Source organism: Atractosteus spatula, chromosome 19, assembly GCF_055471065.1.
Source record: "Atractosteus spatula isolate fAtrSpa1 chromosome 19, fAtrSpa1.hap1, whole genome shotgun sequence".
NCBI classification, from domain to species: domain Eukaryota; kingdom Metazoa; phylum Chordata; class Actinopteri; order Semionotiformes; family Lepisosteidae; genus Atractosteus; species Atractosteus spatula.
In genome coordinates, this window is record NC_142724.1 from 2,040,660 (window position 1) to 2,062,856 (window position 22,197).

General features: G+C 53.8%; 1 protein-coding gene across 1 annotated transcript in view; it reads right to left on the reverse strand.

Annotated features, from left to right (window-relative positions):
- Positions 1-21,380, reverse strand: part of znf335 (zinc finger protein 335) — a 30,916-nt gene extending 9,536 nt beyond the window's left edge. The window contains exons 1-25 of the mRNA XM_088937824.1: positions 21,131-21,380; positions 18,970-19,205; positions 18,340-18,488; positions 17,849-17,977; positions 17,199-17,372; positions 16,653-16,826; positions 15,968-16,141; positions 15,295-15,450; positions 14,602-14,806; positions 13,989-14,128; positions 13,626-13,776; positions 12,682-12,785; positions 11,912-12,030; positions 8,361-8,429; positions 6,277-6,474; positions 5,458-5,731; positions 5,060-5,137; positions 3,563-4,759; positions 2,566-2,712; positions 2,144-2,299; positions 1,727-1,997; positions 1,263-1,440; positions 537-649; positions 306-324; positions 58-174 (exon numbers count right to left, since the gene is read on the reverse strand). Coding sequence (XP_088793950.1) covers positions 58-174; positions 306-324; positions 537-649; positions 1,263-1,440; positions 1,727-1,997; positions 2,144-2,299; positions 2,566-2,712; positions 3,563-4,759; positions 5,060-5,137; positions 5,458-5,731; positions 6,277-6,474; positions 8,361-8,429; positions 11,912-12,030; positions 12,682-12,785; positions 13,626-13,776; positions 13,989-14,128; positions 14,602-14,806; positions 15,295-15,450; positions 15,968-16,141; positions 16,653-16,826; positions 17,199-17,372; positions 17,849-17,977; positions 18,340-18,488; positions 18,970-19,205; positions 21,131-21,265 — 4,863 coding nt within the window. The 5' untranslated portion in view covers positions 21,266-21,380. The remainder of the gene's footprint in view (positions 1-57; positions 175-305; positions 325-536; positions 650-1,262; positions 1,441-1,726; positions 1,998-2,143; positions 2,300-2,565; positions 2,713-3,562; positions 4,760-5,059; positions 5,138-5,457; positions 5,732-6,276; positions 6,475-8,360; positions 8,430-11,911; positions 12,031-12,681; positions 12,786-13,625; positions 13,777-13,988; positions 14,129-14,601; positions 14,807-15,294; positions 15,451-15,967; positions 16,142-16,652; positions 16,827-17,198; positions 17,373-17,848; positions 17,978-18,339; positions 18,489-18,969; positions 19,206-21,130) is intronic.
- Between the last annotated feature and the right edge of the window lie 817 nt (positions 21,381-22,197).

Sequence of the window (22,197 nt, forward strand, 5' to 3'; positions counted from 1 at the left end):
AAAAGGCTTTTTACTTTTTTTAACTCTTCATAGCTCCCAGTCCGGGCCGCTGCTCACCTTGTCGCACATGTGTGGTTTCTCTGTGCTGTGGGTCTTCATGTGCTGCGTCAGGCGCTTCTGCATGGGGTACACGCGGTTGCACACCGGGCAAGGGTACTGGGTGATTTTGGGAATCTGGCAGAAACCAGGAGAAACGAGCATCTAAAGCCAATGTTCAAAAACCTGTTTGCTTCTCACAGGTCATGCTTAGCAACACTCCATGCTACCTTGAGAGTTAAAGATCTCTACCGTTACAACAAACTTACCAAGTCTGACTTTTTTCTCCTGAAAGAAAGAAAAGATACACGTATTAGTCACATACCCTCTGATATCAGCAGTCATTACCCCCAGATTCACAGTACAATTTACTACCTCAGTGCAGTTCCCCTTCTCTAATATTCAAACCATCATGTTCCCCTGATCACACTTCTGTCCACCCAGGAGGCCCTGTCCCCTGTGTCTCAGAGCACCACACCCCCCAGGGTCCCAGCTCTTACTTGTCCTTGTTGTGCACAGCGGAGTGGCGGATCACATCCTTCTTGTACACGCTGGTGTAGTCACATTCCTCACACTTGTAGGGCTTGGTTCCCACATGGTTGAACATGTGCTCCTAAAGTAAGAGGGGGCAGGTGTGAGTAGATTCACCCACTGTGGCTGATGTTTTTGGTCGAAGATTTAACATAACCTTAAGACTGATGTGGAATGTTTCTTCTCCTTTAAACTGTTTCCTTGAACAGGGTTTGGGTGATTCATCCCTCCAATGCAATTTAATTAGCTTATTAGAAAACAATCAATCAATATTTTATTTCCCATGTGCCCCTTTGCAACAGGTCTGGCACCGAGATATACAGATTTGCACAACGGTTGCCAAAATAACGACAGCTGACCGTACGGGCACAGAGGAGAGGAAAACAAAAACCCCTAAACTTCTGGGGGTCCCAGTCCCGATGGCTGCAAGTGCAGTGAGTTTGTTAATCAGGGCCAATCTCCGCTATCCCGGGTCTGTCATGAAGGTCGTCTGAATGAAGTTTCGCAGGTCTTCTTCATCGGATACCAAGACCAAGACCACGATCCAGGCAACAGGAAACAAACAGACGAGTACAAACTCAAGACTGACTGCTTGTCTCCTCCAAAGAGGAGAGTAGTGCAAGGTGTTTAGAAGAAAACTCTCAGGCAGCTGAATTACATCTGCGGTCCAGCTCCAGGCTGTGGAGCGTACTTGCCTTCAGCGAGGACCAGCGCTTGCACCGGTAGGCGCACTGCAGGCACCTGAAGCTCTCGGGGTCATTGCCCTCGTGGGACTCCACGTGGAAGCGCAGGTCCTCCTGCGACAGAAACCGGGACCCACAGACGCGACAGTTGTGGGGCCTCAGCAGGGGCTTGTGGGATTTGTAGTAGTACCTAGCGTTAGAACAGCAAAACAGTACATCACATCAAGAGTTGGGGGGGGGGGGGGGAAACTCGTCTGACCGGGAAACATCTCAAACCATTTAATCTAGCAGAGCAATTTTTGTTATTAAAAAGTTAAGAAAATGTTTAAAAAGGTCCGTTTGAAATTTGCCGAATAAAACATTATTTTATACAGTGTCTTTAGAAGTAGCTACTACAAGCACTTTACAGTAGGAAAAAAAAAAGCACACAATCAGAGGACAAGCAACTGCAGCAAATCACAATCACTGCATCTTACTTGCGGGTCATGTACTTCTTATACTTCTTGCAGAGAAACCGCTTAGAGGGCCTTCCCCGTTTTCTGGGGTAGAAGTCCACATCCTCCGATCCCGTGTTGGAGGACGGATCCTTGTTCTCTGAATCCGACTGGCTGACTCCGGGCTCCGTGCCGTTCTCGAGGGCAGAGGAGGGCGGCCCGGTCTCCAGCCCGGAGGAGCTGGCCTCCTCCGACGCCTTGGGGTCTGCGCTCCTATGGGCCACCTGGGATGTCAGGGGATCGGCTGTCGTTACTGAAGGGGCAGACAAAGAGCAACCCCAGGGGGAGTTAGCAGGCCTACAGCCTTCAGCGCCCTGGCCAGCAAGCGATAAATGAAGAAAAGCAGAGGAATGCAATCTGGAACAGCCACACCAGGAGGGGCCGGGCTGGCAGACCCACCTGTGCCGCTGTGCGTTCCTTCGGCGTAGGGGAACTTCCTGGGACGCGTCACCTTGCGGCGTGGCCGGTCCTGTGAGGATGAGGAGGGGGCAGTACGGAGGAGGGCAGGCTGGCGGCCCCTGCAGTCGTCCTCGGCCGGGTTGTAGTCGCTGTCGTCTGGGGAGAGACGTCTCATCAGACAAAGAGAGAGAGGACGCGCCCTATAACCCGCCCCGTTTCAAAGCTCCGTGTGCAGGCCACGAGCACATATGGTTAAAACGTTAATAAAATCAAGTCCGACTTGGAAACTTTCGTTCATTTCGCGGCTCCTCTCGTTAAGCCCTCGAAGCAGGCTTTCGAGGTCCTGCGCGAGCGGGCCTCCCACCTCTCCACCCGTGCGCCGGCGCCAGCGGGCGAAGGCGTGCGCCGGGCCTGCACTTCACCTGCGGGGTCGTCGATGGCTCCGGCATCGACGATGTCGTCGTCCTCCTCCTCCGCGGGCTCCTCCGCCTTCACCTCGCCCTGCCGGGGGACGGGGGACTCACAGCGCCGTGGGCGCCCGCGCCCGCGCTTCTTCGGTGGCGGGGCTCCTGCGGCAACACAGCCGGGGAAGACGATGGTGAATGAAGACATTAAAACATGCGTGTGTGTGTCAGCAGCACTCCTTACTTTCATATCCACTCAACTCTAGATCCCCGAAGGTTTCCAGACTTGCCTCTTCTACACTCCTATACCAGCATGGCAGGAACAACGACCTGCAAATGTTCTCCTCTGCCAGGGTCGCTCATCTTTCGACTCGCTGCGCGGACCACAGTGCCTGGCAGGAGGGTTCGAGCCAGGAGGAGGACCGGCGCCTCTCTCGCTGGCGGCACGACAGAGCCTGCACGTGCCTGACAAGTTACACCAAGACCCAAGAGGACCCTGGCGATGACGCTCTACGAAAACATGGTCTGCTGCGTGCGGAATCCTCCTGGAAAAATAACTGACCCGGGTTTCCTAAAACGTGTCCTCTTGCCAGAATCCACTCTTACTTGGGCGCTACCTCTGTTTGCAGAACTTACCACCTGCTATTCAGTGGGTGTGACTAAGGCATGTAAAGGTTAAAGGGCATTTAACATTCTTCTCTGATGCAACAGAAGAAACTCAGGAAGGGAACACTCTCACTGCGCAACATGTCGATCTGATTCGGTTTCCAAGCTCTAGCACTGATTAAAAATAAATTTAGAATTGTTTCAACCACACACGTGTCTTCCTGATGTTATAATAATATGTAACATATAATATGTAATATGTTCTACAAAAAACAGGAGAGTACATCTACAGAAGATGGTCATTCTGGCTCATTCCTACTAAGTAATCAGCGCCTTGATTGCTTTATCCTGCTCTAAGCAGGGGTGCTGCTTCTCAAGGCGTGCTCTGCTTTCAGAGACGGTGACCCACCGGTGTGCTTGAAGTGCCTGTCTCTCATGTGGTTGATGAGGGTGTCCTTGGAGACGCTCTTGTAGGGACACATCTTGCACTTGAACTGCTGCACCACCACCACCTCCATCATCTCCTCCAGCTCTGCCAGGTCGGGGGGCCGGTCCCTGAGCCCCGCCTCGGCGGGCAGCCCCCTCGCGCGCCCCCTCTCCGTCTCCCGGCCCAGGTGGAGCGCCTGGTGCGGGACGGCTTCCCGTTCGGGGTACGCCGTGCGCCGGGGCTCTTCGGGAACATCCCCACTGCTCTCGATGTAGTGGGAGCCCTGGGGCTGGTCGGGAAGCTGCCCGGAGCACCCCACATGCTGGGACCGCTGGGCGCTGCCAATGGCTTCGGCACTGCATCCCACGAACTGAGAGCGCTGGGGCTGGTCAGGGTGATCCACGGAGTCCTCTTCCTCGTACAGGGAGTGCTGGGGCCCGTCCGAGTCGGGGACAGCGCTACACTCGATATAGCAGGAGTGCTGGGGCTGGTCGCAGTCCGTGTAGTCCTGGGAGTGCTGCGGCTGATCCGAATTGTCCACGCAGCACTCGATGTACTCGGAGTGCTGGGGCTGGTCGGGGCCGTCCACGATGCACTCCACGTACGGCTGCGAGTGCTGAGGCTGCTCCGAGTGGCCCACGCCGCAGTGGTCGTACGGAGAGTGCAGGGCCTGGTCAGAGCGGTCCACGGCGCACTCCACGTACTGCGAGTGCTGCGGCCGGCCCGGGCGGTCGGAGCTGCACTCCACGTACTGCGAATGGCGCGACTGGTTGGAGTCGTCCTCCCCGCCGCACTCCATGTACCCCTGCGAGTGCCTCGACTGCTCGGGGTCATCCGCGCTGCAGTCGACGTAGCGGGAGTGCTGGGGCTGGTCGGGGGTATCGACCGCGCACTCCATGTACTGGGAGTGGCTGGGGTCATCTGCGCTGCACTCCATGTACTGGGAGTGCCGAGTCTGGTCAGGGTGGCTCATGTGCTCCTCGTGCTCAGGGTACCCCGAGTGCCCGGGCTGGTCGGGCTGGTCTGGGTCCATCCCCTCGTGGTCGGGCAGGCTCGTCCGCCGGCCCTCCGTCAGCTCTGACTGGTCCAGACAGGTGGAAGTCGGTCGCTCCCCTAGTGCTTCAATGGTGATGCGGCTGGACAGGGCAGAGGAGGACATCTGGGACACCATGGGGGCACCTGGCGACAGGGAGGGCGTCACGCAAAAGCACTGCCATCAAAACACCGTCCAGTGAAAAGCAGTTGTGAGAAATGCTCACAGCTGAACTTGGGTCTCTGCTCTGCCAAGGTTATATTCTGTTTTATTACAAAACTAAACTTTAAACTTCATCATGCAAGATGTGTCAGATTAAGGCAGGGCAGCTTTACAGTACATCTATATGACAGCAGTAGGGTATAAAGTCTACTGAAACACTTAATGGTACTTTGCTGTGTAACGACTGCTAGAATGGGCTATGAGCAGGGCAGGGATATACTGACCATCGTCCGGTCTCTGCAGAATGAGATACTGGGTGGTCTCAGCACCTCCCTCCTCTGCACTGGTCACTGTGATACAGCCTGAAGCACAGAGACATGGCTATAACATCAGGAAGAACAGCAGCCCCAGAAAACAAAGCACACAAAGTCTCCACACGCGGGCTGCACTTCTCAGTTCTTCACTTCTTAATTGGACCCCTGGGAAGACTTCAGACTTTTGTGAGCTTTGACTAGTTAAACTGCTTGTGTTCCTGCCAAAAACTTGCAATAGTAAGTTTATTCAAATGAAATAAGATACATCACGGTGCCTGCGATTACAGTGGTAGTGGTCCCAGCTGAACTGCGGGAGACTCTTTGAGCAAAGAGAGCACAGGCTAACGGAGAGGGCCCTGATGTCTGACCGCTTATGATGTCCGGCCCGATGGTGGACTCGATGATCTTGTCGATGGCGGAGCCCAGGTCGGTAGAGGTGGAGGCCGTGGAATCGGACACGATCATGGCGCCATCGGACACCGCGCTGGAATGCACCAGCACCTGCGCCGACTCCGACACCAGGATGGACTGCGTCACCGTGGAGACGCTGGAGACCCTGGTCGACTGGGCGACGGAGGAGGAGTCCGGGAGATGGATGACAGCTCTAACATCGGTGCTGGAGCTGGTCTCTGGGATCAACTCCTTAAAGCACAGAAACACAGGAGTTACAGCTGCAATCTGGAATCTTTGCCCCAGACGCCCTGGCCAAATTTCCCATTGGCCTTTATCAATCATCACTTCCTAATCATCCTCATCTATGAACTGGCTTCATCACTCTGCTCTCCTCCCCACTGAGAGCTGGTGTGTGGTGAGTGTCCTGGCGCACTATGGCTGCCTTCGCATCATCCAGGTGGGGCTGCACACTGGTGGTGGTGGAGGGGATCCCCATTACCTGTAAAGCGCTATGTGTGGAGTGTCCAAAAAAGCACTACATAAGTGTAAGGAGTATTCTTGTTGGTATTGTTATTATTATTAAACATCCACTATCATCCCAAAACGTTATTTCATATTCCAAAAACAGGCATACAAAAGACTCCTTACACTTCAAATTAGGAGGCACAGTCTTAGTTCTAATACTGGGAACACAAGGGAATTTTAGAGTTAAAGCCTGTGAGATTATTAATACAGACAGCATGCGTCACTGTCGTGTGAGATATCTCCCCCCGCAGGTGTCGGACCAGGCTCACCACCAGCCCCTCGGAGCTCTGTCCCACGTGGGAGTCGGACTCGGGTGCGAGGAGGGGCGGGGCCGCCGTGTCGCTGCTGTCGGCGGACATGGCTTCGGACGTCTCCATGCCCAGGCCGCTCTCGGAGGGCTGCTCCAGGCCCGAGGGCCCCGCGTCGCTGCTGCTCTCCACCTCATTCTCCTCCGAGTCCATGCTGCCCTGCGGGGACACACCCAGACGGGAAGAGCCGTTACCGGAGAACTCCCGAGCGCACCGCGCCCTCGCCATCTCACACGTCCGTCCAGCCATTCTCTGACCGCTTCACCCCATTCTGGGGAGCCGGAGCCCATCCCAGCAAGCAGCGGGGTGCAAGGCGGGGTACACCCTGGGTGGGACGCCAGTCCATCACAGAGCAGACCGACAATTTCCCAGAAGCCAATTAACCCACCAGCATGTCTGTGGACTGTGGGAGGAAACCCACATGAACACGGGGAGAACATACGAACTCCACACACACAGCACCCCCGGAACTGAACCCAAGGCCCCAGCAATGCTCACCACTGCGACTCCCTGACCTCACAGCCAAAAAAAAAACACCTCACCAGTGCAAGACACTAAAAGGATCACTTAATGTTACTGAAATTTCTCTTCTCCAGTTATATCAAACTCCTGGTAAGGGCATGTTCCTTGTTCCTTAATGTGATAAAGTGCAGAGCTCTGTAAAAAACTTAACTAAATACAGGTAGAACTGTCTCAAAGACCTAGTGGACCAGTAGGTGGCACTCCTCCTTCTGGACCTGTTTCCAAAGCAATGCCCCAGGATAGTGACCATTGATGCTGCTGTGGAAGGTGCCATCTTTTACATGAGACGTTAAACTGTGGACCTAAATATTTGTTCATTAAAGCTTTCATGGCCACTGTCTTGTAAACTAAAAGTGTTAACCACAATGTCCTGGCTAAATTCTACTCTGGTTATGAACAATTTAGCTGCCTTACAGCTCCTTCTTAATTTGTAAAGATTATTGCAATTTAAACCCCTTAAATCCTTAAGGATAATTGTTCCCCCAGGAGCTCCAAGACAGAAAACACGAAACTTCAGTACGGCTAACCCGTGAAAGTAAAAAAGGCGAAGGGCTCTCCATTGGAGATTTTCACCACCTTGTAGGTTTCAAGAAAAGGAAAATAAAGTTATCATGAGTGTGGGACTTACTTGTTACTGATACTTTCTAATGGGCTCAGAAAGGTGCTCTGTTTGGGTAGGGCTACTTTATACCAGCTTTTTAAGCGATGTCAATCCACAAGGTCTCCTTATTTACATTCATAATTACAATTTAGCTACTGTCCCCGAAACCCTAATCATGCAATGATGTCTAGCCCTGGTATAAAAAAAAAGGTGTTAGCTGTATGCAAGGCGGCTATTTCGTTTAATTGATCGTACAGCTGCACAGTTATTTAGGGCTTAAACTCGTGTGTGGGGGCTCTCTTGGGGCGGTGCGTGGACAGGCGACGCGTTGTGCAGCACAGGGACATGTGTCTGAGCAGAACTGTGTCGATGGGAGGACTGGGCTGTGCTTCAGGGCACCGTCTCGAAGCGTCTTTCAGACCTTCACTGCCCAACGAGGGAGGGGGGGGAGTTAGTCGAGGACACTGCTGCAGCGATTTAACACGACCCCCCCCCCCCCCGGAGAAAGAACGCCTGGGCGTTTCGTAAGAACCCGTCTCGACGAACAACTTTTTTTTAAAATTTTAATTTTATTTCAATCGCTCCAACTCGTCCACGTCCGCCGCCGCCGCCGCCGCCGCACTCTTCATCAAACCCTCTTCCTTTCTCTCCCCCCCCCCCTTAATTGAAGAAGAAGAAGGGGGAAAAAAACTCCAGCGCCCAGGCCTAGCTGCCCTCCCCACTGCCTGCTGCGCGCCGCCATGTTCGCTCCCCGCCCCCCCCCAGCCCGCTTTCCGCTCAGGCAGGTCCGCGAGCTCCTAACTGCAGCCTGAGGGACCCCGAGGGCCTCCTCGGCGCGGACAGACCGCCCAGCTACCTCCCCCGACGGAAAACAAACCCCCTCTTTCGCTCCGCGGCCGGAACCCCCGAATGTCTCCCTCACCCCTGCTTCGGTTCCGAGTCGCCTCCCTGCTGCCCTCGGCCCCTGAGACGCGAACCAGATCTGTTTCTGCTATAACCGCTCCGGCATTCTGCTCGGGCGCCATGTACCGCCTTCTCTGCCGAGGACGCCGGCCGGATCTTATTTATCAACTTCATTTTTTTATTAAAGGGGGAGGGGGGGGCCCGGCGGGCACAGATTGGGCCACCCAGCGCTTGCTGTAGGCTCACGTAGGGCTAGCACCCTGAACGTCGGTCCGTCGTGAGCGAACGGCCAGCGAAATAAAAAGTCTTCGCGTTTTGTAGCTTGTTTTTGTCGAGAACCGTGGACTATTTCTCGCGGCGTAAGGCAACAGTACTGTGGCACGGGGGCGCGGAAGAATATGTTGTACGAGAAAGGCCATGGAGATATAAACAGCTGGAGGTTTATTATGAGTCGTGTCATTATTCTAAGTTTTGTTTTGAATATAAGTACCCGCTTTTCCATCACCTGTCCGTGGTAGTTATTTAGTATTGCTTTATTTTTAAAACGGGGGAAGTGTCTACTCCCCCGGTAAGTACTTCACAGTGGTGTTGTCTGAAAATGGTCCGAACTGGTTTCAGAGTTCTTTAAACCTTCATGCCTTAAAATCCCCCCAAATCTGGCACTGAATTTCGCATTACTTTGTCCCTCCCTAGCATTTACACACAGGTATTATGAGAAAACCTGGAAGTCCACTCAAGACTTGGCTATTGAGTTGGACACTTGTGTGAAAATCTGAAAACCAAATATTAAAGGTTTTGTCATTCCTGACACGATCTCCACACAGCTCTGCGCGCTATTGATGCCGCAAGCCATCAGCATGATGACAGCTGTGCTGTAGTCTGCAGAAATCCAGGGGTACCGAGCTGGAGATGCCTCATTTACTGTGTTCTCTTCTGCAATCACATTCGTCTTGTTCACGTTAGCCATTCTTGCCCTCGCTGGTTACTCAAATTAGCAATAGAAATTCACCTCAAGGTTACAATCAACATGGGGGGCATGGTGTCACGGTGGTTAACACTGCTGCCTTGCAGCACTGGGGCCCTGGGTTCAATTCCAGACCTGCTGTCTGTGTGGAGTTTGCATGTTCTCCCTGCCTGTGGGTTTCCTCTGGGTGCTCCTGCTTCCTCCCAGCCCATAGACATACTGCTTTTTTTAAGAAGGTTAACACTGGGGGGAGTAAAGAGAGAAGAGAGAAAATGCTGGTTCCTGCCCAGCTCAGCTGCTTTCTGGCCTTAACCCAACGGGCTCGACCCAAAGTGGTACCGACTCAGGCTCTCTTCGGTTCTTCGCTCACTTCCCAATGCTGTGGACGTGCCACTTGCACTAGATCTGAGCCAAAAGGCTGGGAAGTGGGACCTTAGACATGCCGGGAGGTTAATTGTTTTTTTGGCAGAACTGGCCCTGGTGTGAGTGTGTCTCTGTGTGTGTGCCCTGTAATGGACTGGCGTCCCGTCCAGGATGTTTCCTGCCTTGCGCCCCATTGCTTGCTGGGATAGGCTCCGGTTCCCCCACGACCCTGACTTGGATGAAGAGGTTAGAAAATGGCAAGATGGATGGATGGCTACGGTCAGCTGCTTCCATGAAGTCGGGAGTGCCCCTCCATTCAAATGCAGCTTGATTGCAAAGCTGCTGCAGAGAAATAGGTCTCCACCCTGCTCCTGGAGAGCAACAGGCTTCCATCCCAAACAAGCAGTTCATTACTTCATTCATCCTGTTGTTACAGGAAGTGTTGATGAAGATACCTATAACCTGCAGGAAAGGGGTGTTCCAGCAGTTCCAGCACCAGGGCTGCACAGCACTGGACAATTTTGAGCACTGGGTAGCAAAGTGCAGGACAGTGTGTCTGTGCCCGCAGTGCCAGGCTGCAGTGTGGAGGGCAGGAGTTTGCAGCAGGACAGTGTGTCTGTGCCCACAGTGCCAGGCTGCAGTGTGGAGGGCAGGAGTTTGCAGCAGGACAGTGTGTCTGTGCCCGCAGTGCCAGGCTGCAGTGTGGAGGGCAGTAGTGTGAAGCAGGACAGTGTGTCTGTGCCCACAGTGCCAGGCTGCAGTGTGGAGGGCAGGAGTGTGAAGCAGGACAGTGTGTCTGTGCCCACAGTGCCAGGCTGCAGTGTGGAGGGCAGGAGTTTGCAGCAGGACAGTGTGTCTGTGCCCACAGTGCCAGGCTGCAGTGTGGAGGGCAGGAGTTTGAAGCTGTGTGTGTCTGTGCCTTTTTCTTTGTAGGCAGTCCATGTTTATTCGCTTGTACAGGTTTAATTTTTGAACTAATTATGTTTACATCGGCAGCACAGTGGCATGGCTGTTACTGTTGGCACTCTCACAGCTCCTGGGATAGATTTCAGCTTGGGACATAATGGGGCATTATTAATGACTTATAATAATGGTTTGTTTGATAGAACTGGTAAAAGAGATTTCTGAACGCCTTGCATTAATACTGATGAAAATCATGTAAAGTAACAGAAAGTAAATCAAGAGGTCATCAGATTAGAAATGCAGTATATTTTTATTGAACTTTTAGGAGCACTGCAATAATTACAGAGAATTCTAACTTTTATTTAAATTAATAATTTAGATTTATGTTGCTTCATGTCTTCCAGCACCTGTTCTGGTATTACAGACATTTTTAAATAGAAAGAAAAAACAAATACAGCAATCACCTTATTGTTTCATCAAAATACAACCAAAACAACAACAATAATAATACAAAAAATAACTAAATTAACACAACTCAAGACCTTTAAAATGAAAAGAACAGTTTTTTGTTCCCGTTTGCTCCAGGCAGACGGCTCAAAGTCAATAAAATAAAAATTGATGACCGAGTCTGTTGTCTTTGGAACACAAGACCAAACATTAGGAATTTAGGTATGGTTTCATAGAATATGTAAAAATGTATACATTCTTGAGCAATACCACAGGTCCTCAGAAGAATTGCAGGGTGGAAACTACATTTTGATTTTTGAGGCCACATTATAATCACAGTCATAAATCCAAATTTGCATTCATCCCCACACACAGCACAAAAACAACATCCAGGCCAAAGTGTCTCCACTTTCACAACACACTGGCTCATCTGGTAAGTGACTCACAGTACAGTAGTGTCTGAATCTGTACCTGGCTCTCTCTTGATCTACACGTGTGAAAGAGACTCTCCCCAAAGCTGGGCGAGATGATCGTGAACCTCAGTCAGGTCATTTTGACATCATTGTGGGTCGCAGTAAACTGAGATCTTTTAGGAATCAACACAAGGGCAGTAGGATTCGTCACCTCTGGTCTCAACATGTGAGGGACCCCTTCACAGCTGAGGGCAGTGGTGTAGGAGTCGTCTTAATTTAAATTATTACAGGTACAGGATGTAGCTCAGGTTCGTCTGAAGGGTTGTTTCATTCTGGTCTATATTATAAAAATCTTTAAGGGCAGGAGGTCTCTAAAGGTGGAAAGAGTGCATGAAATAATAAATTAGCCTCCCCGCAACCCGCAGGGAGCAAGTGAGGAAGTTGGGGTTTCGGGGGCGCTTGGGGGCGTTGGGCTCAGACGTAGCGGCGCGAGTTATCGGGACACTTCAGGATGTCGTATTTCACGTAGCCGACCCGGTCCACCTGCCGGCGCGAGTTCATCCTCCAGTAGAACTGCTCCCGGCAGAAATAGTAGTGTCCTGAGGAGGAAAAAAAACAACCCAACCGTCCTGCAGTTAGATCCGCTGTCCCGCTGCAAGCTCCTTTCATACAGCATGTTACCCCCCCCTGCTGGCGGGATCATGTAATAACAGCAGACCGCTGGGCGACAGTCGCCCTGCTGCTGTTCAGTATTCTGCTCATTTAGCGGCGATGCCGATTGCTGCTGACCTGTCCCTGGTGAAATGCTGAGAGCTGGAGTCTGAGTGGAGCCACAGAGCCCTGTGTGGCGCTGAGGGAGCGAGTTAACTTCCTCCGCGGCGACTGGCAAGCCGCCGTTTCAAAGACCAGCTGACCCCGAGTCATGAGCAGGACGACTGCATCCCGTTTTTCAAGCACAGCAGATTACTGGACATTTCATTCTTTCTTTACTTGTTCATTTTTTTGTTGTCGGTCCTTTGGTTGTTTTTGAAAACGGACATGTTCGTTCCCGTCCGCAATGCCCCTCTGTGCCCTGCCTTGCCTTCACTGTGATTTCACTGTACACAACTAAGGAGCTTGTACTGTGTACAGCACGGCAAGAAACATGTGTAAGGAGTGACCTTTTGTGCGCTGCTGAATGCCAAACAGAGTAGAGTTTGTTTTGGAAACACGGCAGTTTCAGTCCCACAGCGAGCGGCGCGGGGACTTACCGTTGTACAGGAAGACGTCGTGGGAGTCGACAGGCACGCCTGCGAAGACCAGGTCGATGTAGCGAGGGTAGCCCTTGTCGATGGTCTGGGCCTTCACGTCCAGCCTGGGGGGAGAGGGCCAGGGAGTTAGAGGAGCCGAGCTGCGCGTGGGCCCAGTCGGAGAGACAGCGAGGGAAACCAGCCACGGGCAAGCCAAGAGTCTGTCATCCGGACAGCCCCCCATTTGAACGCCAGTATGCTTCCTCAGAATGTGATTCCCAGATTTACTCCAGTGAATCACTGCTGCTCCCCAAAGGATCGGCTATTACGCGATGTCATTTAGGTACTAGGGAACATAAGATGACCTTCAGCATTCAAAGGTGAACGCGGAAATAAAATAGACTTTAAGACATGGTGGTTGAGAGCAGCTCCTGTCCCTTCGACAGGACCTGTGCCCTGTGTCCTGTGTCCTGTGTCCTGTCCCTTTGACAGGACCTGTGCCCTGTGTCCTGTGGCTTGTGTCCTGTGCCCTGTGCCCTGTGCCCTGGGCCTGTGCCCTGTGGCCTGTGGCTTGTCCCCTGTGTCCTGTGGCCTGTGCCCTGTGCCCTGTGCCCTGTGGCCTGTGCCCTGTGTCCTGTGCCTGTGCCCTGTGCCCTGTGCCCTGTGCCCTGTGGCCTGTGCCCTGTGCCCTGTGCCCTGTGGCCTGTGCCCTGTGCCCTGTGGCTTGTCCCCTGTGCCCTGTGTCCTATGTCCTGTGTCCTATGTCCTGTGCCCTGTGCCCTGTGCCCTGTGGCTTGTCCCCTGTGCCCTGTGTCCTATGTCCTGTGTCCTATGTCCTGTGCCCTGTGCCCTGTGGCTTGTCCCCTGTGCCCTGTGTCCTATGTCCTGTGCCCTGTGTCCTGTGCCCTGGGCCTGTGCCCTGTGCCCTGTGTCCTGTGCCCTGTGTCCTGTGCCCTGGGCCTCACCTCCAGTAGCTGTCTCCGCTGAAGAGCAGCACCTTGCCCTTCCCTCGCTGCAGGGCGCCCTCCACTTTCTGCACGCTGCTGGCCATGCCCAGCTTCTCGATGCCGCGGGGCCCCAGCACACTCTTCCCAGTGTACACCCAGAACTGGCGGCCTGCTCGGGACAGGAGGTCACAGGAGCGTGGGTCAATACTGGGGTCGAGACTGGGGCTCGCGGGAGCTACACAGACACGCCGGCTTTCAGAGCACCCTGCTTACTCCTCTCTGAGGACATCCCACTAAGAGCCCCAGACACACAGAAAACACACATACTCTGTAATTCATACGGCCGCCCTGCGCCCTCAGGTGTGGGAACAGGCCCCGTACCTGAGAAGAAGTAGATCTTCTTGGTCAGCAGGTCCTCAAAGGCAGAGTCAATGGTGGAGGGCAATGCCGGCCACTTCTCGGAGATGGGGAACGGTCCTTTGATGGCGTTATTCTTCTGGGACAGCACTCTCCAGTACTGGCTGTGGAGGACAGACAGGCCGGGACGCTGGCGTTGAGCAGAGTGTGAAACCAGGCTGCAGACTTACACACCTCTTATTTACTGTGGGTCTAGACAGAAAGCTGCGGATTCGTACTAACACCTTCCTGGACAGGCGCTCCAGCGGGCATGGTGCATCTCTAGACATCTCAGTGAAAAGCCACGTCAAACACAAAGCTCTTAATTCTGAGTGAGTGTGGGGCGGATTTCTCCAATATTAATTTACGCCGTTACACTGACTGCTGTGTCAACTTTCTGCAACCTTTCCACTCTCCGCTAACGACTTAAGAGCCTTTGCAGTGTAGCCTGGTAGCAGCAGCTACCTGGTAGCACCAGTAACCAGCTGAATCAGTCACACCACCTACATGTGCGCCCAAGTTGTTTTCTCCTGTGCTTCCTGTGCTGTCCTGTCCCCGGCCCGTGGGTCTGCCCTGACGGCGCCAGCGCCACACTCACCCGTCCTTGAAGAGGTGCAGCTCCCCCTGGATTTCGGTGATGGTATCGAACTTGTCCACGTTGCAGGCGTCGGTGGAGGGGTCCACAGGGCGGGTGGTGGGCGTGGAGGTCTCCGGGGTCTTGTCGCTGGGGGTGGGGCCGGGGGCGGGGCTTGCGGTGGTCGTGCCGGGCTCGGGGGGGGTGGGATCAGGGCCGGGTCTGGATCCTGCGAGGGAAGGGAGGAAGAGGGGAAGAGTGATGTCCAGATGAAAGGCTAGGGGTTATTCAGCAACTGCCTGTGCTTCCTATAACCTATAACCTCTAACCTATAACCTTTAACCCTCCGTTGCTTTATTCTGCAATCATTGCGTCCTTGAAAAAGGCTGGAGCATTTATAATTCTGTTTTCTGCTGGACATACTGAAAATGAAAGAACAAAGGAAGACTCCATCTCAGTGGGGGCCTTGTGCTCAGCGCGCTCAGTTGTCTGTGTTTGTTTGTGATGCAGTGTTTTGTGCAACAGCACAGCTGCCATCTTTGAAGGTCACGTGGGATGGGACGTGAAAACAGCTATTTCTGAGTAAATTCTGTGTAAATGTAACTGAAAGATAAGAAAACAGTTTTTCTGAGCGTGAGTCTCTTTCTGAGGTGTCGCAGGGGTGTGCGGGCTGCGTGTCCCCTGTGGCTGCAGAGGCCAGGGAGGGCCAGGGCTCACCGTAGAGGTACTGGATGCCCTCTATGTCGTCCTGGTGCAGGGAGAAGTCCTTCACGTAGCTGTACATGGGGAACATCAGGGCCTCGCGGACGTTGGAGTGGTCCAGGCCCAGCGCGTGGCCAAACTCGTGGGCCGCCACCAGGAACAGGCTGTAGCCTGGGGGCAGGAAGAGGAAGGCAGGAGACAGGGGTCACACCTGCTGCCAGGGCCCGGGAGAGCGCGAGCCGGTCATGCCAGGCCACGGCGGACGGCCCCGCGTTGTTATGGTTACTCTTTCACTCTGTTCTGTCTTGTCACTGCGTACAAGCGCCGCACTAGGGTGTGTCAGAATCATGACCGTACCAGGAGGGCAGTAACAGGGGTGTGTGGGGGAAGTAATTGGGGCATGCAGGGGGCAGAAACGGGGGTGCAGGGGGCAGTAATTGGGGCATGCAGGGGGCAGTAACGGGGGTGCAGGGGGCAGTAACGGGGGTGCAGGGGGCAGTTATTGGGGTGTGCAGGGGGCAGTAAGAGAGGTGTAGAGGAGGCAGTAATGGGGGTGTGCTGGGCTGGGGGTAGTAACGGGGGGGGTGGAAGGGACAGTAATGGGGTGTATAGAGGGCAGTAACGGGGGGGGTTCAGGGGGCAGTAAGAGGAGTGTGCAGGGGGCAGGAACGGGGAGCACAGCTCTCACCACTGTCTGGGCAGAAGCCCCACTTCAGGTCCCGGTCGTAGTCGCTGGTCGTGGCGCACCACAGCTTGCCATCGCCCCGGCCGTCGCTGGTGCAGGAGCTGTAGCTCTTCTTCTGGAAGGTGAAGGGGAACACGCAGGGCTCTCCCTCGGAGTTTCCTCCAATCACAGCCGTGTCTTCGCGAGAGACAAAGACACTTCAACAAGCGCTCCCTGAGCAGGGTCCTGGTCCTAGCCCAGCTCTGGGGGACCACATCCCCGCAGGGGTTATAATATTGCTTAACTCAGTAAAACCTGAAGAGATGGACTCTGAAGAGACGAGCTAATAGGTTCTAATAAATGAGCTAGTTTATCTCCCTCCAATGAAGCCAAAGCAACAGAGCCCCTGGATCTGTGTCAATACAGGTTTACACCACTAGAGGGCAGCATGGTGGCACTGCAGGGAGAACATGTAACACCACAGGCCCAGTACCTCTCTATCCAGCTGCCCTACAGGACTGTCCAGAGTTCTGTCCTGTGATCATTCAGCATCCCTTCATCTGAAGGCCCGATTTGTCACTCAACATGTTCAAAACCCAGATTTCAGCCCCGGAGATCCAAGAGTCACCCTGCTTCCTTCCACCCTGCGTTTTGCTAGCACTGGCAGGGCAGAGGGCACAGCTCGGCGCCCTGGCTCTCGCGCTCTCACCTCTGCTGGGGCAGAAGCCGTACTTCCTGTCGGTGTCGTAGCTGCCGGTGGTGGCGCACCAGCGGTACCCATCGCTCCGGCCCTCCGTGGTGCAGCCGTCGTACGACTCGCCATCGAACACGAAGGGGAAGACGCAGGCGGCGCCGTCGCTGTTGCCGCCGATCGTGAAGAGCACTGCGGGGGACAGCCTGCGTTAGGGCCGCGCGGGAGGGCTGTCCCGCGGGACACCACGAGCTAGAGTTCGCCCGCCGTCACACAAGAGGGTGACACTTGCAGCACCGGCGTGCTGCAGGAGAGAACTATGCCTGGCAGGGTGGAAGACTCAGTTCAACTAAACTCCAAGCCACTAGCTGTCATGGCAGTAAAGTTCTGCACCTGGACGGAGGTCTCTGCTGGCAGCCGAGGGCCAAGAGGCAGAAATAAGGGTGTCATCTCGCATGAGAAGCTTCTGATGCTGCCCCGCGGTCAGAGCTGGCGGCCTGGCGGGTGAAGTGTCTCCGCGCAGAGCGTCTGTACGCTGTCGCCCCGGGCCCGGAGGGAACTTACGCTCGCTGGGGCAGAAGCCGAACTTGTTGTCCCGGTCGTAGTCGGCGGTGGTGGCGCACCAGGGCAGGCCGTCGGAGCGCCCCTCGGTGGTGCAGCTGGAGTAGGACTCTCCCTGGAAGGTGAAGGGGAAGTGGCACAGGGCCCCCTCGGCGTTCCCGAAGCGCGTCTTCACCACTGCGTCACAGACGAGAGACAGGGCACAAGGGTCAGCACACAGGGCACACGGGTCAGCACGGCCTCACCCACACGCACACTGACATGTCCCGCGATACCAAGCTGTGAATAAGACCCCCGTTCAGGCCCGGGGAGGGAGCGGGGCCAGAGAGCAGCCCTCCTTTTAGCTTCTCAGCTCCTGTATTTGACACTTGGCACCAGATGGGAATGTACTGTTACAAATGAGAGGATGCAGCCTGAGAGGAACACGAATGAGAGGGCTTATTAAATATTTTATCCGCTGACGTTTACAGCGTATCAGACGCGGCTGACAATGGTAACACAATCATTTCATTCCTGTCGCAGAAATCAGCCGCCGGAGCTACACAGGCCTGCTTATAAGACACTACCGAGCTCCACATCTGTACCCACAGCGCCAGTGTCTGATCCCCCAGCCCCTGTCTTTGTAAGATTCTGTCCCAGAGGCGGCCCCTCACCTGGACCAGTGCCCAGAGTCCAGAACTCGTCGTCATCAAAGTGGGCGTCTCCCTGCATGCCCTCTCCAGGTGGGTAGGCGTGGGCCAGGAGGCCATCCTTCCCGTCAAAGGGGTAGGGGTCCCCGTGATCTGGAGCACAACAGCGAGCAGCTTCTTCTTAGATCAACGGCCACAAACACAGCGACAGGCTCTGCCCACACCCCCCAGAACGAACCAGTCTCGCCCTCCATTCTCCCAGTCAAATCCAGTATTTTACACTCTTTTGCACAAAAGCAAACACGTTCTTACTTTGCAGTTTCATTACATCCCAGACACAGACTATAAGCCTTGAGTTGAGTGTAACTCACAGTGGACAATGTTCAGATTACTAGAGTAATCAATGTTTTTCTCTGCTGGTAGCTGTGGGTTTGCTGCTGTTTTTCTTTGTCAGGTGTATTATACAGAACGCGTTCACCGGGCCGGTAGGGACGTGTTCGGAACCGGAAACGGACCTTTCTTCCCGAAGGATACCATGATGTCGGCCGTGCCGTCGTACAGGCGCGTGAAGGTCAGCGGGGTCACGTCACTCCACACCTTGAAGGCGCGGGCGAAGGCGTCGTCGATGAGGGAGGCGTCCATGTCGGGGGAGTAGTTCAGGATCCTGCCGGAGGAGAGGAGACGCTGCCGTCATGCGTCTCGTTCAGCAGAGACCAGAGCAGCGCGAGGGGAGGGTATATCTGGCAATCCTGTTACAATTAGTACTCTGCCTGCGGAGGATCTTGATTCCTCGTGATTGCCCCTCCCATCCACCAGGGGGCAGTATTCGCCCCCCCCACACACACACACACACACACACACACACACATTACCATACATTACTACACCCACCTTAGCGGTATCTATCCCCACAGTGCTTCCTGCCTTGCTTGATGATGAAGACAGAAGGGGCAACCACAGAGCAGGGTTTTAAAGTCACCAGCCTACCTCTAAAATTTTGCATCATCCGTGCGTCTGACCTATGCGCTGGTGAGTTGTGGATATCAAGAAACCGCTTGCTTCTCCTCTCACTGACTGCATGTCGCCCAGTAACTCGGCTGCTGTCCTCTGCACCCCCCTCCCCTGCTCTCCTCCCCAGCCCTCACCTGTAGGTGACGTCTTTGTGGTCCCACTTGAGGTCTCCGTCGAAGGTCTGGTAGTTGCGGATGTCGGGCACGCCGCAGCGCGGCCTCCTCATGGCGTCCAGGGTCTCCCTGTCCAGCTGGCCCGTCTCCTGCAGGCCCAGCTGCCTCTGCATCCGGCGCAGGGCCTTCTCGCTGGAAACCTGCTGGTTCCCGCTGCGGTCCAGCACGTTCATATAGCCAAACTTCTGGAGGTAGTCCTGTAGGGGGTGGCGGTGGGTTAGATCGCTCTGCACAGACGCAGCAGGCCACCCGGGCTCTGCAGTTGCCCACCGACTGTCCTTCCACACATAAAGAGCCGTACGAGCACTTTTTGTTGTTTAATGTTTATCCATCCATTTTTCTGAACGCTTTTCCCAGTCAAGGATCACGGGGGACTCTGGAGCACAGGGCAGGATACAGCCCGGACAGGACCCCTGTCACAGACGCACACACTCACACCACGGACAGTTTTCCTAGAAGCTGGTTAACCTACCTATAGGTTTACCAGGTTAACTAGGTAGGTTAACCTACCTATGTCTTTGGACTGTAAGAGGAACTGGAGCACTCTGGCGAAAACCCACATGCACACAGGGAGAACATACGAACTCCACACAGACAGCACCCAGGGAATTGAACCCAAGGGCCCCAGAGCTGTGAGGCAGCAACGCTCACCACTGCACCACTGTGCCACCCTGTTTGACATTTACTGTGTATTGTGCTGAATGTTCTTAAGAAATGTTGAAACTAGTGCTTTTATCAAAAGTCATTCTTTTCTACAGAAGACCTGTGTGATTTGACAGTGGTGGACTCTAGGCTGCACAATGTAAGGAGTGGGTTATTTCTGCTTGGAGATCATGGCCTCTGACCCAGGACACTCAACCTTGACTCTCAAGCTCTTAGCTGTGGTTCTTAAAGTACGGGAGGGAAATGCCAAAGCACGTCAGAAAGAATACAGTGTGCAAGATATTTGATAAAACTCTTTCCAGGCATTATTTCAGACCTTTACTTGTAGAGTAAACAAAAAGTCCGTAGGACTGGTGGGCAGTTACTGCTCATAGCATTTTGAAGACTTGAAGTGAATATCTGTAAATAAGAGTACTGTGCTACAGTCCTGTGCACCAGAAACACGGCACGAGTAGCAAGTAATTAGGCCAAAAAATTCCAAATGAAACCAGATAACTCTCTCCATGGTGGCTTAGCATCTGAATATCAAAATATTTTCCATCCATAATTAAAAACAGTCACCAGGGCTTAGTAAAAAATATCTGAATCAAGCTAATGTTCGGCTGCCTAAAGATAATTCTCTGCAGCAGTGCCATAAAAATTGCATTTTCTTTTCTCTCTATGACACATGATAAAGCACATAAGCGATTTCAGACTGACACTTTTCTTCCTGCAGTCCCTGCAGTTGTTGAAGCTGCTTATTAATCAGCCTCATTTGTATGAGACTTGTTGAAGCAAGGAGTTTTCTGAGGGGTTTGAGAGGATCTGAAAAAGGTTTTGCCAGCCAGTAAAAATATTTTCATATGGCAGCTCCAGAAACTCGAGCCAGGTGCTGTCTACCACTGACTTAAAGGCATTCATACTCAAACTCCTGCCCTCCACACTGCAGCCTGGCACTGTGGGCACACACACACTGTCCTGCTTTAAACTCCTGCCCTCCACACTGCAGCCTGGCACTGTGGGCACAGACACACTGTCCTGCTTCACACTCCTGCCCTCCACACTGCAGCCTGGCACTGCGGGCACAGACACACTGTCCTGCACTTTGCTACCCAGTGCTCAAAATTGTCCAGTGCTGTGCAGCCCTGGTGCTGGAACTGCTGGAACACCCCTTTCCTGCAGGTTATAGGTATCTTCATCAACACTTCCTGTAATAACGGGATAAATGAAGTAATGAACTGCTTGTTTGGGATGGAAGCTGGAAGACCCTGTTGCTCTCCAGGAGCAGGATGGAGACTTGCAATCAAGCTCCACCACTCTTTAACCACCCAGCCACTCAAACCCAGCCTGCTCTGCAGGCAGGCGATGGGAACTCCACGAGCCCGCCGTGCTTCGCCTCAGTGACTGGGGAGCCTCGTGCTGCGATGTGAGCTGCCTGAGTGCAGGGCTGCGTGCCGGTGCGAAGGAGAGGGTTACTCACGTTGGCAAACTCCTTGTTGGTCATGTTCTTCAGCGTGTCCCCGGGGAAGACCACCGAGACGGACTTGAGGGGGAGACAGAGCCCACCCAGGGCACACAGCCCCAGGGTGAGGACAGCCAGGACGCAGGATCTCATCCTGAGAGCACAGACAGGCTTGAGCTGCTTTCTGCTGAGGAATCAAAACCTGGTGACTCTGAAGCTCCTGCTGGAGAGTGGATGTGTTCTGCTCTGGGACCTGCAAGGCGCTTATATGTACCTTGAGCCCCGGATGTTTTAGTTGAGTCACTCACAGCCAGCCCCTCTTCCTCCTCCTTCTCTGCTTGCACAACACTCTGCATTACAGCACACCCACTTGCAAAGGAAAACACACACGCGTATCAAAACAAGCCTTTGCCATGGCTTCAGCAAGGGGAGGGTCTGTGCTGCCTCTGTGTTTTCATCAGTGTTCTTGCCTTATTTGGTGTGGTCCCTGCAGCTCCCAGGTCCCTGCGCGCTGTGTGCTGGAGAGGACCAAGCCCTTCTGCTGGGAGAGCTGGGAACCACTGGCCCCCCTGGGCCCCCGGTGTTCCAGAACGAATGGCGAGCACACCCCAGAAGTTGTTGGGGTGTCGCCTTCACTGGCAGCACAACCCATTTGCTCCGTGGCAAATTGCGTCATCCTTCCTCAGACTCAAAATCAAATCTTCTCAAAAGTGTCATTTCAAACACAGTGAGTGGGACTTGTTGGCAGGGGGAGGGAGGGGTGGATTTTGCTGAAGAGAGAAAGGAGCTGAAAGTCAAACCAGTGTCCTTGTAACAGTGCAGCACGACAATATTCTCCCTTTGCCATGGTCGCATGCACCATTTCCACTGGTGTCCACTGGTTGGTGTGTAACTGTTCATTCTGAAGACATGCGCTCAGGTTGGGCCTGTCAGTGCCATTGCACTCTGAACACCTGCGTCAGGTGCCCTCTTGGCCGTGTCTGCTCTGAATTCCACCTCAGTCAAGCCTCCGTGGCCTTGTGCCAGTCTGCAGGGGATTGCACACTGTGTGTCCCTCCCTGCTGAAGGAAGGTACTGTAATTGGC